The sequence below is a fragment of the Enoplosus armatus genome, chromosome 19 (assembly GCF_043641665.1).
Source record: "Enoplosus armatus isolate fEnoArm2 chromosome 19, fEnoArm2.hap1, whole genome shotgun sequence".
In the NCBI taxonomy this organism is placed as follows: domain Eukaryota; kingdom Metazoa; phylum Chordata; class Actinopteri; order Centrarchiformes; family Enoplosidae; genus Enoplosus; species Enoplosus armatus.
The window spans coordinates 11847456-11863061 of record NC_092198.1 but is presented as its reverse complement, the minus strand read 5'-3'; the positions used below and the strand labels follow the sequence as shown (position 1 = coordinate 11863061).

At 40.8% G+C, this 15606-nt stretch overlaps 2 protein-coding genes across 3 annotated transcripts; both read right to left on the bottom strand.

Annotated features, from left to right (window-relative positions):
- Window positions 1-1413: 1413 nt before the first annotated feature.
- tmed10 (transmembrane p24 trafficking protein 10) lies at window positions 1414-6984 on the bottom strand. Of its 2 annotated transcripts, none has more exons than XM_070925690.1 (5): window positions 6799-6984; window positions 5597-5717; window positions 4940-5013; window positions 2973-3099; window positions 1414-2838 (listed from the first exon to the last, which is right to left on the bottom strand). In XM_070925690.1, exons 1-5 carry the CDS (start codon window positions 6973-6975, stop codon window positions 2717-2719), a joined length of 621 nt encoding a protein of 206 aa, XP_070781791.1. In that variant the 5' UTR covers window positions 6976-6984; the 3' UTR covers window positions 1414-2716. The 2 variants fall into 2 exon arrangements, with proteins under 2 accessions (XP_070781791.1, XP_070781792.1); XM_070925691.1 differs by having other exon boundaries at window positions 4940-5007.
- Window positions 6985-11719: 4735 nt separating this feature from the next.
- fosab (v-fos FBJ murine osteosarcoma viral oncogene homolog Ab) lies at window positions 11720-14181 on the bottom strand. Its single transcript, XM_070925426.1, has 4 exons — window positions 13911-14181; window positions 13256-13483; window positions 13032-13139; window positions 11720-12914 (listed from the first exon to the last, which is right to left on the bottom strand). Exons 1-4 carry the CDS (start codon window positions 14043-14045, stop codon window positions 12237-12239), a joined length of 1149 nt encoding a protein of 382 aa, XP_070781527.1. The 5' UTR covers window positions 14046-14181; the 3' UTR covers window positions 11720-12236.
- Between the last annotated feature and the right edge of the window lie 1425 nt (window positions 14182-15606).

Below are 15606 nucleotides of genomic sequence, written 5' to 3'. Positions count from 1 at the left end.
TAAAAGAGCATTATCCCTCTTCCCTAATTTTTAGACATGCTAGAGAAAACAAGACAATCTCTGGTCAAACATTTTGGTCCAGACTGAATATCTCAACATTGATTGGTTGGATTAGCTTTAGCTTTGTTCCAAACTGGTGGAGCCTTTGTGCAACCATTTTCTGGAAGTGAAGTAGATCACAGGTCTCACAGTCTAAATCTGAATAATATCTATCCACTCCTCAGTGACCAGTTGAATATGGGCCACTACCACTTTTAAAACAAAATCTTATCGTGATATGGTCTTTAGCCTTGACATGTAGGCTGGCTGGGGGATTCTGTCGTTGGTATTTTAACCGATATTCCTTTCATTTGTTGTTATGTTCATGTCCTTCCACCTCACAAGAAGTTTTTCTTCTTGCATCAGAAAGTTCCTCTTCGTGATGCTTCAAACTCTCCCATGGGTGTGAAAGGAAACAAGCAGTTTTGATGCATAGTTCCACAGCTGCAATATCTTGTTCTTGTCATCTAATCAGTGACAATAAATTGAAGAGGGTGTCAAGGGTGAATGTGTAGCCTTGGAGTACATCTGCTTACTCTTCAAAGTCATAGATAGCATTGGTAACTAACCAATACATAACTAAATATATATATATATCTTGAGTCTATTGTCTCACTAGTCACAATTGTGACCAATAATAAAATGTTATCCATGTTGCTCATTTCAAAAGAATATATTAATTGTATCCAACAAAACCCTGTTGTGTCAAAGTGATAACTCGCTCACTTACTCGCTCTCTGCTGTGGCACTTTGACGGCTTATGAGGGCCATAATGAGCCCCTGTACTGTAGCACTGTAAATGCTTTTAGTTGTTTGTTTGGGAAGGATGTGCTCAATTTGTGATGACATCGAGCTCTTGTTGCCATGGAGTTCGAAGGCACTTATCGGAAGTTGCTTTGGATAAAAGTGTCTTCCAAATGAATGTAATGACTCCTTCCTGTCTTCAAAGAGTACAGAGGACGTAAACAGCTGTGGTCATGTGGCCATTTACACCAAACAGGCGAAACTGCACAAACCTCTTCAAGTTGATCACAAATTACACATCAACATTGCAGAAACAAGTACACTTATAGTCTGAAAATAACACTTAGTGACCAGAAGAGCAACCAATGCCTGGTGTCATTTAAATATATTAAAAATGGACTTTTTATTTATTTTTTAAATATTTGCTACCGGTTACACTTATTATACTGCTATGAGGTTGTAGTGCAATTTTCTCCTTCAGCAATTTGACTCTAGCACTCACAATACTGTGATATTACAGCTGACATCTGTGGGTTGATGAAATGCTTTTTAAAGGAAAAAAAAAACCTTTTAGAAGCCATACATTAGCATCACAAGTGGGAAATGCATGTTAAATTACACAACAACTAATGTAAATCCATCCAATATTTTATTGAATAAAAGCCCAACACAAATTTACAAAATTCATCAGTCAACATAAAAATCATTGATTGCGCACAATGCGCATGTCCATTGTTAAAAATGTATCCATGACAGATGCCTCAATTAACCTCTGTCAAAAACAATCTGAGTATTTGCAACCACCCACATTCTCATGTAACCCAAGCCTCATAAGTATTTTGAAAGAAAAGAAGCACGCTGGATGGATCTGCAAGTACTGTAATTAGGAAGTGATATTTTGAAAATTACAAAAGGATAATTAAATTTACCAGTGTGTAGAGAAAGGGGGTGTATGATTTAAAAAGAAATTTCAGAAAACGTTTGGATAGCCTATTTTACATTTTCCGTCCAAACCTCCATCCACTGCACTCTGACAAGAGAAACCTGCACAAGTATATATGAATTGTATCATAGAAGTCAGGTGGTTAAATTACTCATATACATACAGTATAATGCTGCAAATTACTTCTTAAGTACATGGTTTTTGGCTACTTTTAACTTTGTGACAAACGAATGTTAAGGTTTTCCCAAAAACAAAACTAAAACGTGCAAGAGCTCATAGAAGTGACCCAATTTATAACGAAGAATATTACTGACAACTCACAATCCCCCCAAAAAATATACCTGTAGAAGCAACTAAGTAGCATTTACAATATGAAAACAAACTAAAGACACGGTTAAATTTAGCTACCAAACATGTATGCAAATTAAGTGACATAACACAGAAGTTCAGTGGTTGCCAATTTTGTCATCAAAGTAACAACAAACCACTTTTTCAAATAGCCTTCACTTGATAAAAGGGCACCAAGGATCTAGTTTGCTTGGCATGGCAAAGAATGTGTACATCAACAGAAGGGCAAAGACATTCGCTCATGGCACATCCATTCAAACTGAGCTCAAAATCAAACATCACTGTTCAACTGATTGAAGGAACAAGTTCTTATTCAGTAAGCTGCAACATTCAAAACAGTGCAGACAGAAAGTACCATAGAGATGGACATATCTCACTAATGCAGTGACATACACCTCCCATGTCTCACAGGGCATTTCTCCCTACAGCGCTTTTCATGTTTCAAACCACTAAATAAGCAGGTGAATATTTTTTTAGAGGACAAGCTTGGTACTCTTTCTCTTACAACTGTGAAAACTAGAATTTGAGCCCCTCAACCCCACTTGCTGTTGTTTGCTGAAGCTAGTCCAAGGAGGGTGGATGTTGGGATGCGTTGGCTGACTGACAGGCAGCTTCCCCCGAGGTAAGGAGCTTGGGGCCGCTCTACTCGATCAGCTTCTTTGCCTTGAAGAAGCGCCGCAAGTAGAAGACCTGCCATGTAGCCAGCCCAATGAGACAGCACATGGAGAATATGCTGAAGTACAGCACACGTGTGTTGGTGGACTCTGGAGAGTGGTGAAAAAAAGAGGGGTAAGTCATGTTATTGGTCAGTGACCAGCAAAAACAGACAATTCTCTCCGGCAATTATAACCTGACACTTCCACATTTCCCAGTGGTCATTTATATGCCATTTTCTTACCATTAGTGTCCCGCATCTCCTCCTCTCTCTTCTTCATGTAAGCAAAATCATTGACGATGGACTCTGACAGGTCCTCCAGACGCCTCAGCTCAACTTCGAGAGGCTTCAGCTTCTCCACCTTGGCAATCTGGAGGGACAAAAAAAAGCTACTAAATTCTCCAAAAAGCCTGAGAAGCCAATGGTAAGCAAGATAGAACTACTCTTTAAGGAGTGTCGATATATACTTTGTCCAGCAGGCGTCACTCTTGAGCTGTGTATGCACCTTGCGTGTTTAAACCAACAATGTTGTATTTGCTCCTGTTCATTTAGGCTGTGAGAAGCTGCCACTTGCACTCTGGTGTGAACCGACCAGCTGCACCAACTGAGGAGGTGGGTCCTGATCTTTAACAAACTCTGGTGTGGTTGGTTTGCGGTGAAAACACAAAATCGACTGACCACAGGATTATGTGATGAAAGAAATGTGACGTGTACAAATTTAACAGCTAGAGTGAACAAATTTTCATTTCATTTCAACTTCATTTTGGAAGTCTAGTTTCAACTAATAATGATCACAACTATTTCTGTGACTTGCTGCCAGCCACAAGAATGAACTCTGCGGTATTGTTGATGGAAGACAGGTCACCTAAACTGCCCAATGAATCAGAAATCAGAAATACTTTATTGATCCCCAGGGGGAAATTATACAATAGGTATAATTATACAATAGGTTACCTGTCAGCCCATGTGAATTATGTTTACAACTGTTAACCCTAACCCTGTTTGTTTGTAGTAAGTCTGAACCCTAAATGGACAAAAAATAAACATTAACAATGCCTCTGTCTATTTCTCTGGTCTGGACCAAATGAACCAAACTACAGCCTTAAATTGTGCAGCAGCCCCAGACATGGAAATTTGCCTGTTAGGACCTTCACAACATCAAGTAAGCTGAGAACAAAGAAACACTTGCAATGGTTGCATCTGCCAAGTACACATTCTCAAACACTGTGTAACACACAGGGACTCTTTCCAGCATATTTACCAAATACCAGTACATCATCCACTGAACAGCCTGCAGATTTCTTTAATGTAACACACCCATCTACGTAGTTGAATACATGTGCTATTTCAGCTCCACCCACCTACCCACAGACAGGCATGCCCACTTGAGCTCTCCCTGAACATCCACCTACACACTCCCTCAGCAGAACAGAACGTCATGTTCATGCAGCATGTGTGGGAAGGGGGGTGATTCTCAGCTCACAGGGTTTTATCACTTCTGTACTTATTATTAAGTGTTGCCTGAGGCAGCCACAGTGGCAAGTTCTATCCATTCTCAGAAGGACTACTGAGTAATGCAAGTGATGATGCAGAACAACGTGCGTATAGGGAAATACTGAATGATGTGGAGGCAAAGAAATTCCTCCACTGATTTCCCTATTTTCTATACTGGGGCACCTTGACGTCGTCATCATATTTTGACACTTGGCAATTCTGCTAAAGCACAAGGCATCTACACAAGTACAGTAAGTATTTAATGTGGCATAAATGTAAAGAACGTACTGGAACACTATATTCTTATTTCTACAGCTTGGCTTGATTTATTCATCTGATGAAGTCATTGCTTATTTGAATGTTGTGTAACAGTTACAGGGACAGGATCATATATCACTTGCATCTCTTGAGTCTAAGCTCACTTTGTTTCTAAGATAGGTGGCACCCAAATGTCACAAATACAATTTAAACTTTGGGTTACACCTTTCAAACTAACACTTTCACCAGTCTCAGGACTGCTGACAATTGATTAAAATGAACCTGTGGCTTTCTAGTTTTCAAACCGGAATAGTGAATATATGTAGTGAAAGCCCTGCTGCAAGTCCAATGACCTATATGCACTGACATAGTCTCCAAGGTGCAGACAGACTTTCTTTAACTGAAGTATCCATTTCACTCTACAAAAGCAAGCAGACAGTTTGGAAGCCAACACCTACCTCTTCATAGTTTTTGGCCTCCACACCGTGCTTCATGTCCAGATTGACCAACTGGTCAGGCACTCTTCCTGTCCCTAATTAAAAACAGCAGAGATTTTAGCATCATATGCAATTAACTTAATTAAAAAATGTATTCTCTCACTGTGCAATGCAAACCTAGTCTAGATCTAGAATTGCAACAACCTTAATTTATATGCCAACTAAGAGACTTATTACACTTATTCCATTTATCATTATCCTTTATGAATCATTATTTAGTTTCCTCTCATTCCTTCTATATTATTTAACAAGAAAGAAAGTATTTTTACCTATTCTGAACTACTGGGCAAATATAAATTACATAAAACATGACAGGTTCATTCCCATAAATTCACATCTCTAATTAAAAAAATATGTCATTGCACATTTTATTTCTAAACAAAATGGAGCAAAATGTTCATCATAAACCCTGACAATAACATATTTGCTCTTGCTCAATGATAAAGACATTAACTAATTGCATGGGTGGGTTGATAACAACAGCTGTAGCATACTCTTTATGAATACCTGTCAGTGAAAGAAAAATAACGACATTACATTTGGCAAGTGCTGGTATGTCAAAATAAATTATAATTTTGTGCCTGTGAGCTGCCTGGTTTTGGGCGTTAACACACTTACCCATAGGTGATTTGCTCTCAAAGCACACCTCAAACATGTCATAGTCTTCTGTGGTGAATGCAAATTTTCCTTTTGTGGCATCTTCCTTGGAGTAAAGAGTGTGGCTGGAGGAATCTGTGATCTACAAAGTTAAAGAAAATAATGATATATTGATATATTAATGAAATATTAACTGTTTTTCTCAATCAATTAATCGATTGACAAATCTAATTGCCAACAATTCCATAAATCAATCAACTCATTTATTAATATTCTCTGGTTCCAGCATCTCAAATGTGAGGATTTGCTGCTTTTCTCCCTTTTAATTGATGGTAAGGTGAAGTTGGTTGTATAAAACAAGCAATTTCAGCTTTGGCTCTGGGATATGGGATATATGTATAAGTAATTTCAATAATTACTGTCATTTTATAGATTTAACTATTCATCGATTACAGATTAAACGATATAATAAAACTAACGATCACTTGCAGCCCAAAATGACTGCATAAAAAGACGTGTAAAACATTCATCATGACTAATAATTACCTTCTTGATACCAGCAGACCATTAATGGTTTTTTATCTGCCAGCTGTTAACACATGGACTGATTAACAAAACCTTATTAGGAACCCTTTTCATGACGATACAATGGGTTAATAACAGCGAGAGGATAGAAGCCCCCGCACACTGTATTAAGGAAATGTTAGACCCCATCCACACTGCTGTCGTTGACGTGTATATTAAGTGGCTAATGTGCTAATGTCGCTAGCTTGTGGCTGCCAGTTGAATGGACGGTAAGACTGACGTGTAACAGCAGCAGAACCGAGCCGATGACACAGATGAGATTTAACACAATGATTGTGAAAATAACACCCGCACTCGTTGATACAATGGGTGCTACTTGGTGTCAGAGAAATTTGAGTTTATGTCATAATGAATTGTTAACGAAAATGTTAGCACTCACTGACGTTAGCTAGCCAATTAGCTACCAAAACCAGGAAGACGAGTTTTCGGGGCCTAGGTTAGCTAAAGTGCTAACAACAGTTGTCACACATTTAAGCCGCACTCCACCGACAGTTCAGCCAATCTTTAAAATAAGCTATGAATTTCACTTGTAATCGCGAATTATCATACTTAAACACAGACACTAACAGAGTAAACCAATTTCGGCCTCAATATAAACTGGTTACGTTAACTGTAGCTAGCCGCAGGTCTGTGCTCACCTTCAGATTAGTTTTGGTGTTCGCCTGCTCGCTTATTTCATACTCCCCCGTAACGAGGACGTCTTTGTGGATCTCCTCTCGTAAACACTTTCTTGAGTTGACCGGTAAAAAGAAAGAAATGGAAAATACAGATTCAATAAGAACCGGTAACAGCAGTAGCGCAGCGAGTCGAGCCATGGCTACCCTCAACCGACCAACCAGCCCGTGCCAGCCAACCAGCTTAACACCGAGTTCCAGCTCACACAGCCGGCCTGACTGAACCCTCCAGCGCCGCCGCTGACCTGGAGGGAGAACTACGCCCCGTCTGTCGACTTCTCTCTAGGAGTTTATGGTGAGGTCAACCTGTGTGTCTGTGGATAAACCTGTTTGGGGCCCCTTGATGGAACAGAAGCATCCCGGTTGGACTCAAATATGTGGCTGGGCTGTTGGAACATCGAGGCAAAGTCTTCAAGTCACCATTCCCACAAACCATTCAACACCTTAGGATCTCTGCTAGTACATTAGCTTAGATAACTTTGTTTTATATAGTGACACGTTTTGTGGTCAGTTTCAAGCTTCAGATAATGTGCACTGCTGCAATACCTGCTGCAAAAAAACTTTTTGCCAGTTGTGACCTTAGAATACACAAAGCCAGAGGTGGCACAGAGACAATCTGACCTCATATTTACTGAAAGGGGACAGTACACTATAAATATCACCCCTCATATGTACAAATACGTCCCATCGCCATGTGCATTCAAGCAACACAGTATAAAGCGGCCAGCAATTAAATTAAATTACACATCATACAGTAGTTCTGGGCTTAAGAAGCTTAAAATAAGTTTTAAGCTTTGCGCAGAATGGACGCAGTTCCTGATCATACCTCAACTGCCCAGAGAGCAGGTAGGCTCTGGATCTTGCAGGGACCCAGCAGCCACCCTGTCAATACATTTCTGACTTTGTAAAAGATAAGATCCCCAATTAAAAAATAAAAAACAAGCAGATTTTTGCAAGTTTTACAAAACACCTTTACTACTAACACAGGACACAAGTTTCTGGAGCCCTTACATATACTACAGTACACTTAAGACCTGGGGCCCTCTAGTGGGTAAAAATGGCCATATTCCTGAGACTAGTAAAATTGAGTGGCAGAGTGTGGGAAGACCTGTGCTAGCATGTAGTTCAAGGTAGTGAAAACCACAGTAGATTGATCAGTGGCTTTCACTTATTTTACAGAATAAAAAAAGCAATCTTAGATAAGAGTTTGTGGCACTAAATCTTTTTCAGATGCAGATCAATAGACAAATATCCAGTTGCAGTTATACTATTAGAAATAATCTCTTAATTTTGTTGTTGTGCTAGTCTTCTGTTTTACAATTATCTTATTGATATCTATAGATTTTCACTCAGCAATGTCGTTAATATTACTGTAACTGCGTAATAATCCATCTACTATATGACTGGTAAATCCGGGTTACGAAACAGACATACCATGCTCAGTGTTGGCTGGGGTATTTTGAAAATCCCAAAAGCTATTATTTTTCTGTCAGCAGCTCAGGGATTACCCAATTACATATGATAGAGCTGTCCAGTTTCCAGGGAAACATCCTTGTTACTGATCCCACGAGACGAGACGAGGACACGCTGCTGTGTGGGGAGTCTGGCACTAAGTGAACAGTAATTATTGGATAGAGAAATCCCTCCAGTATTGTAGCTTAGTGCGTCAAATAACCTCCAAGAATAGCATGTCACACACTCCTCCATGCCACGGAGCTTTTAGGCTGGGAATGAAATTCACAAAACTTTATATTCATAAGCCTGTGACTAATCTACATTTGTTCATGTTTTGATTGTACTAAAATGTTAATGTCACACCTTCTCATTAAACCTTACTATTATCTCTCAAGTAAATTTTGAGCAATATTCATTGTGGATTAAATATTTCTAGTGGTGAGATGCACCCCTTCAGTGCTTCAGTAATCTTACTATTGATTGACTAACCTTTGTATCACCTCTGGGCACTGATTCAGCATATCATGTCATTATGAATGTCCTACTTTACAGAGGAGAATACTTCCTTAAATGAGCATGCATGCTGACGCAAGTGTCTACACACCCTTAATTAGCTGCTGTCATTCTTTGAGTTGACCTTGTTTGCTCCTCTAGATACAGGTGCAGACATATGCTGATAAGAGCACAGAATCCAGACTGAGTTCACACCTACATTTGATTTGGCATACACTACCACAGGTGAACACAGTCTGTGTCACAGAAACGTATGGAATATCTGCATTGTGTCACATGGACTCACTCTGTTGGTGACAGTAAAACAAAGAAATATGTCAGGAAAAGACGTCATTTGCTTCAGTAAAAGTGTAACTTGGTGTCATTGTAAATGCACTACTGAGTAACTGTATCAATCTGTCACTCAGACAGACACTCTGCCACCGGGGGAAGACTCTGAAGTATTCATGGTTTCATAGAGCTTTCATATCCTCATATCCTCTCTCGACAAAAGAAAGGTATCAGGGGATGGGATTCTATGAATATGGAGCCGAGCCAAACTGAGCTCTTGTCGTCGTGGCACGGAGGCGAACTTGGCTGTTTCATCATCGCTGTGCTCACAATTACAACCAGGCAGGGATCTCTGTCTGCTATCCTCATACGCTCATCATTTTCTCCTTTCCTCTTCCTCGCCTCGCTCTTACTTTCCTCCTCTCTTTTCTATCAGGCATACGCTGCCTGGTTCCTCCCCTGGGTTGCAGCACCGACGCAGGTTGTCGTCATAGTGGTCTAATTTTACTGCTGTTGATGCTGATGTTAAAAAAGCAATAGGCACCTGCTATTTCTGCTGCTACCCCATCTCCCTGGGGCCGGCAAAGAGGTATTAATAGACAGAGTTATTAGGCGCTGCATGGTCGCACATAGAGGCTTTATTGAGGAAAAAGAGGCTCTGCTGACGAGTAAAGGAAGACAGATAAGTACTCAGAATTAAGCTGTTACACAACAGCACAGTGCTAACAAAACAAGAGGCTTTGTAAAAAACATTGTTTCAATCCAGACATTTTGAAAGTGTGAAAGCAAGAACCAAGGAAGTAGCATTGCACTTCTGCAACTTTAATTCTTTAAACTATATTAAATATTTTGAATCTTTTGTTTCAGGTTGCACTTTGGAGGAGCAGGCCTGTATCCGTACAGGAAGCAGAGTAACAACTGCTGATATCTTGACTGTATTACACAGAAGGGTGTGTCCTCAATGGAAGGGCTCAAACGTCAGAGTAAGTTAGTTATTGTGGGACAGTAGTCTTCCACCCAGTGTGTTCCTCATGCGTACACAACACGCATTTCCTGTGAAAAGCCATTAAGCAATCTGCCCTCCGATGATTCTTTACATGGTGAAATATTGATAATGACTGAAATGAGCAAGTGAGGTTAAAGAATGGCAGGTGGAAGGGAGAGTTGGAAATGTTTGATGACAAACTGCGTAACAATTAAGTGTTGCACAAATTACACTATGATCACTCACCTAATTTCATTCAATTCCATCACTGACCATTGTGTTATTGTGTTTAGGAAAAAGCCAGACAGAAGCATGTAACTCCCAGCTTTGAGAGTACCTTACAGGCACCTGGACCAAGCAGTTGTAATAAAGCACCCAAATGTCCTAAATTTAATGAAAACCGTGTAGAAAATTAAAACACTGAGGACAGTGATAGTTTAGTAAAAAGGTCAATATTCTTAAAAACTTGTGTTCACACTAATTGCACTAAATGTACACCCTGAGTCAGTTGTATGTATCTCGGAAAACAACACAAGATGTATCAGTCACAAGCGTTATTCTGATGTGGCTCTGAATGGAAAGAAAACTGACACTGGGTCTGTTTGCCTGCACACCGTCTGTGTTCATTTGTACTGCACTAACAACCAATGGAAAAAGTAAAAAATATGCAAGACTATTTGTGAATTAAGTTTCTGGATCATCATCAAAATTACCAAATTAGCTATTTACATGTGACCTATTCATCATTCACGACATTTCATGGATTCATTTTGGCCCAGCTGTGCTTCCAGAAGAGGTGGGTTTAGTGTCTGTCTGGTGGGAAGGAAGAGTTGGACCAGGCTGAATGAGAACACCACTTTACACCTCATGTCCAGCTGTCTGCATGCCCCAGTTGCCCCATTTGTACAAAGTCCAAACTGCTGTCTGTGCCTTTATGAATTATTTCTGTGGACTCTTTTCCTGCATTGTGGCGTAACTCACATGTGCGTCTTTGACTGTGGGAGGCGATATTTCGGCGAACACAAACCTCTCTCGAGAGAACAGAATAAATTAAAACAACGCAGGTCGTGGTTAAAATACTGCTTTCGGATCCTCTTGCGATTTCTCTTGTATAACCATACGTGTGCAGCGGATCTCTTGCAACGACCACATATGAAAACACATCGCCTCCTTTAGGGAAGCAATGTATTTTGTTTTTCCTCTCTCCGACATACATGCTAAGAGTCAAATCAAATGCCTATTGAGAAAACCCAGAGACAAATACTTAGAAGCGTGTGTTTTAGCGGAAAGGGTACATGGCCGTCTGCTTTCTGCTGGCAGACAGCAGCAACGCGACGTCGTATAATTCTATATTTGGGCACGGAAGTGCAACGTCAGCGCGCTATGCTTGTAGATTTAAAAAAATGGAAAGAACGCACTGACGTCAGACCCCTGACGTATAGTTAACCTTGGCAACAGACGGAACAATAAATAGAGCCAGTGGAGGTGCAGGAAAAATACTGCTATCCCTTATAGAGGCTAATTTTAGATATTATTTTAATTGTGTGTTGAATGCCACTGGAGCTGCTATTCTGCCTCACTGCTAGTTATATATCTACAGAGAAAATGCTTATGTATGTGTGTGTGCATATAATATGAAGAGTCACAGAGTCATGACAAATATTGAATTTAAATATCACTATCTTTTATTTACATATCTTACAAACAACATTCATCTTTACTCTCTCTGTAAAAAAATAAATTTAAATTTCATAAATTAAAACCACTAATGTTTTCACAGAAAACTTCATCCAAAGATAGACCACTCAGACCATGGTTAAGACAAAGCACGTCAGTTTTAAGTTTCACAAACAGTTCACAATTACTCTCACATTCCATCAACCAGAAAACAAACTGGATCAATAATAGCTATTGCTCTGAACACACATCAACACTACAACAACTTCTGTTATCTAGCACCGTAAAATCATATATGAACTCAAACAACTAGGTGGTATTAGTTAAAACATGCTTTTTAACTTGCTACATTGTTGTAATAGGCAAGTATAGATAAAGGCAAAAAAAAAGCATAAATAATTAGCTTCCTGGTACAAGTCCATTCCATAGCCCTGTGATCTGCACATCTATCTCATACAGAAAATGTGCTTGATAGGAAGTATTGTAGTTTTTGGAAGAGTCTTTAAAGGGCCAACAGGGTTGGTGAGCTGAGGGAATCAGAGGACTGATCATTGCTGCTGCTTCCTCTCCTGTGGGCGACGCCACAAGTGGGGAAGGTCTCTGTCTCTGGGAAGGTGAACACAAAAGAAGACGTGAAGGTGGTGCAGGCCGGTGTGCAGGTCACCACGGGCGTGCACAGGGGCTCAAAGTCACTGTTATTGGCTGAGGTGTGAAGGGGCTCCCAGTCCTGAGTTGTGTAGAGGGAGTTGGACAGGTCGTCCTCTGGCACTGACCGCGCTGTCTCCATCTCCGTCTTTGCCAGCAGATCCAGAGACTCCTCCAGGACGGAGGCGTCCAGGTCTGTCATCTTGACTGTGCTGCTGGAGATGGTGGCGGTGGAGAGGATGGAGCTGCTGCTGGAGAAGATCGAGTTGGAGGTTGTGGTGTAGGTTGGCTGGCTGGAAGTGATAGTGGAAACCTCTGGGATGGTGGTCTGTTGTAGCTGGGAGGACACCGTGGTGGAGAGGCATGGGTGGGCAGGAGAAATGGAGACCATGGAGAAGTCTGTGTCCAGCTCTGAGGGGATTTTGCAGATGGGTTGGTGGGCGGCCAGAATGAACTCAAGCCTTTCCTTCTCCTTCATAAGATTGGCTATGTCGTTCTGCAGGCTGGACTTCTCGTCCTCAAGCTGATCAGTTTCCTGCAAGGGAGAGAGAAATAGAGGAAGTGGCATTAGCTTGGCTGTTGGATAACACTGCTATTAGCTGTGGCGAGAAATACATGTTGATGAATGATGGTAAATCTGTGGCATACTTACAGCTTGCAGAGTGTCTGTAAGCTCTCGCCTCCTGTTGCGGCATTTTGCTGCTGCCTGCTTATTCCTCTCTCTGCGAATTCTTTTCTTCTCATCCTCCTCGGATGTTATCTGCACATAATACAAGAAAAAGTTAAGCCTCAAGCGCTGTGATAATTAATACAGTGCAACATGGAAGTTACTACATGTTATGTAACACTTGAAGTATGTGGTCAGATAATAATTACCTGTTCCATTCTGCCCCTCTTGTTAGAGTTGGGAGCCTTGGATGCTGCAGACCTCATAGCTGGTCTTGAGAAGGCGGGGCTGGGGCTGGAGCTGTAGGGGAGAGCTCTGTGAGAGGGGGCCACTGAGGAGATCAAAGGCTGGACCATCCACTGCAGATCCGGGCTTGTCGAAATGGCCGTGACAGTGGGGATGAAGGAGGCACTTGATGCTGTCAGGTCAGTGAAATCCTGTGGGTAATGAAGCAAGAGGACCATCAGTACATTAGGTATACTTTCAGGAGGGGGCTGCAGCACTGCAGGGAGTCTATGAATGAAGCAGGGGTCTATAAAAAGCTGGGTGGTTTAAAAATATCCATATGATGTCAATTATGACGTTACACTCTCTCTGAGGAGTTTCCAGGTGGATGAATGAAGCTTGCTGTGTGCAGCGCAGGTCAATAAGCTATTTCAAGCACAACTCAGCATATGCTATTATTATTTGTCAATCAGCCTATATCTGCTATTTAAAAAGTCTATGTTGAAGCTTTATGAGAATAATTTAGTGAATGCTTTATCTTCCCAGTTTCTTTCATGCATTCCAAACAACAACAACAAATACACATAAATATTTAGCCTACATTGAAATTACAGTTGAACAATATTTGACTAGACATACCTGAGACTGGGGAGATCCCATGCTGGAGTAAGATCCCGCTGGTGACGGGTAGTATCCCAGATTGTCCCCGGACGGGGAAGCGGTGCTGCAGCGGGAGGAAGAATCGCACTCCGTGTTGAAAGCGGTAAACATCATCGTTCCCAAAAAGTTTCAAGCAAACTCTACTGATGGGGAATTTAACCTAAAGATGAGGAAATCCTTTGAGTAGGTTTGTGAGGAACTCTTAAAAGTCGCTCTCGATCTCTTTTCTCTTGTCCTTGTTCTGCGACCGAAAGTTTGAGTGCTAACTTCAGCAGATCGGAGCGCTTTTATAGCCTAGCCAGGACCGGCCGATGACGTCGGCAAAGGGGAGCGCTACTCAACCGACACCGTGAGGAGAAAACGCTAAAACACAACGCAGCAATAATGACAGCTATTTCTTGTACACCCACAAATACACTAAAATTTTAACATGCAATGCCAATCTCTGATGTTTAAATGTGAAAAGTAACATTTAGAAATGTTCATTTAAACTCACCCTCAAGAAATGGAATATTCCAGAAACGGGATCCCCAGTACGTAATTTTCCATATATGGTGCATCCTGTAAAAGGGGCGGACCTTGCTGGGAACCAGCCGAGATTGGCCGACAGCGACATGACGTTATGTAAGACAACAAACACAGAGGCTGTTGTGAGGAAAGTGAAGAACTGGGATAATGGTCAGCAAAAGTACATCCTACACACCAAAGTACATCAAAGATACATTTGAACATGCAGATTTGTCTGTTCTGAACCACATGTATCAAACAAATGCATCAAAACACACACTGCCTTTGAACATATTACAATACCTCTCTTACTAAGATACCATTTAATGTATTTTTATAGCTCACTGAGGCATAGAATTTAATAATATATTTAATAAAAATACATTTACACTTAACAAGCCAATCAGCCAGGGTTCCACCTAAATGCGTTTTGTTACTTACTGTGAGCTCAAACTGAGCTTTGAACCAATTATTTTTAGGAACATAATGAGTTCATGACACTATACAGTGTGGAGGCAAGAAGCTATTCAACATGTATTTACATACATAATATGGCTGTATGGAATATCTCCATTTGTGGTAGGAGTTAAATTAGCTAGTCCCAAAAATCTCAGATGCACTGTTTAGCCTGCAAACTACAATCTGGAATACGAAGCCTGACTCTCTTCAGTCCAACTGTAAGGATTATGGGTGTTTTGACATATATTTCTGATGCATTGCTATCTTTCTGAACACAAATGTGTACCAGCATTGTAGGTGTGAATGTACACTACGACCCAAAGAGAACATCCAAATAATCAATGAAGTGTTCCCGTGTTTGTCAGGTGAGGTCCTCCATGGGTAGACTGATGTAGAAACACACCCACCTCGACAGTCACCATCAACAACATGGACTGCTGAAGATACCTGAAGAAGCTGAACACACCAGCTCAGTGGAACTATTCAGCCAGACTCCTACTGTTCCCTAATGTGGACCACATCTGCTTGATGAAGCTGCAGGCCAGGAATCAGTGCCAGCATGCTGTAGCAAATATTCACCTGTTTTCATTCATCATTTTCATGTTTGCCTAAAAAACGTATAATGTATGTAAATGTAAAATCTCTGAAAGGAGTGTGTTGAATGTCCACAAAGACACAGATGGACATTGAAAACACTATACTGCGAAAC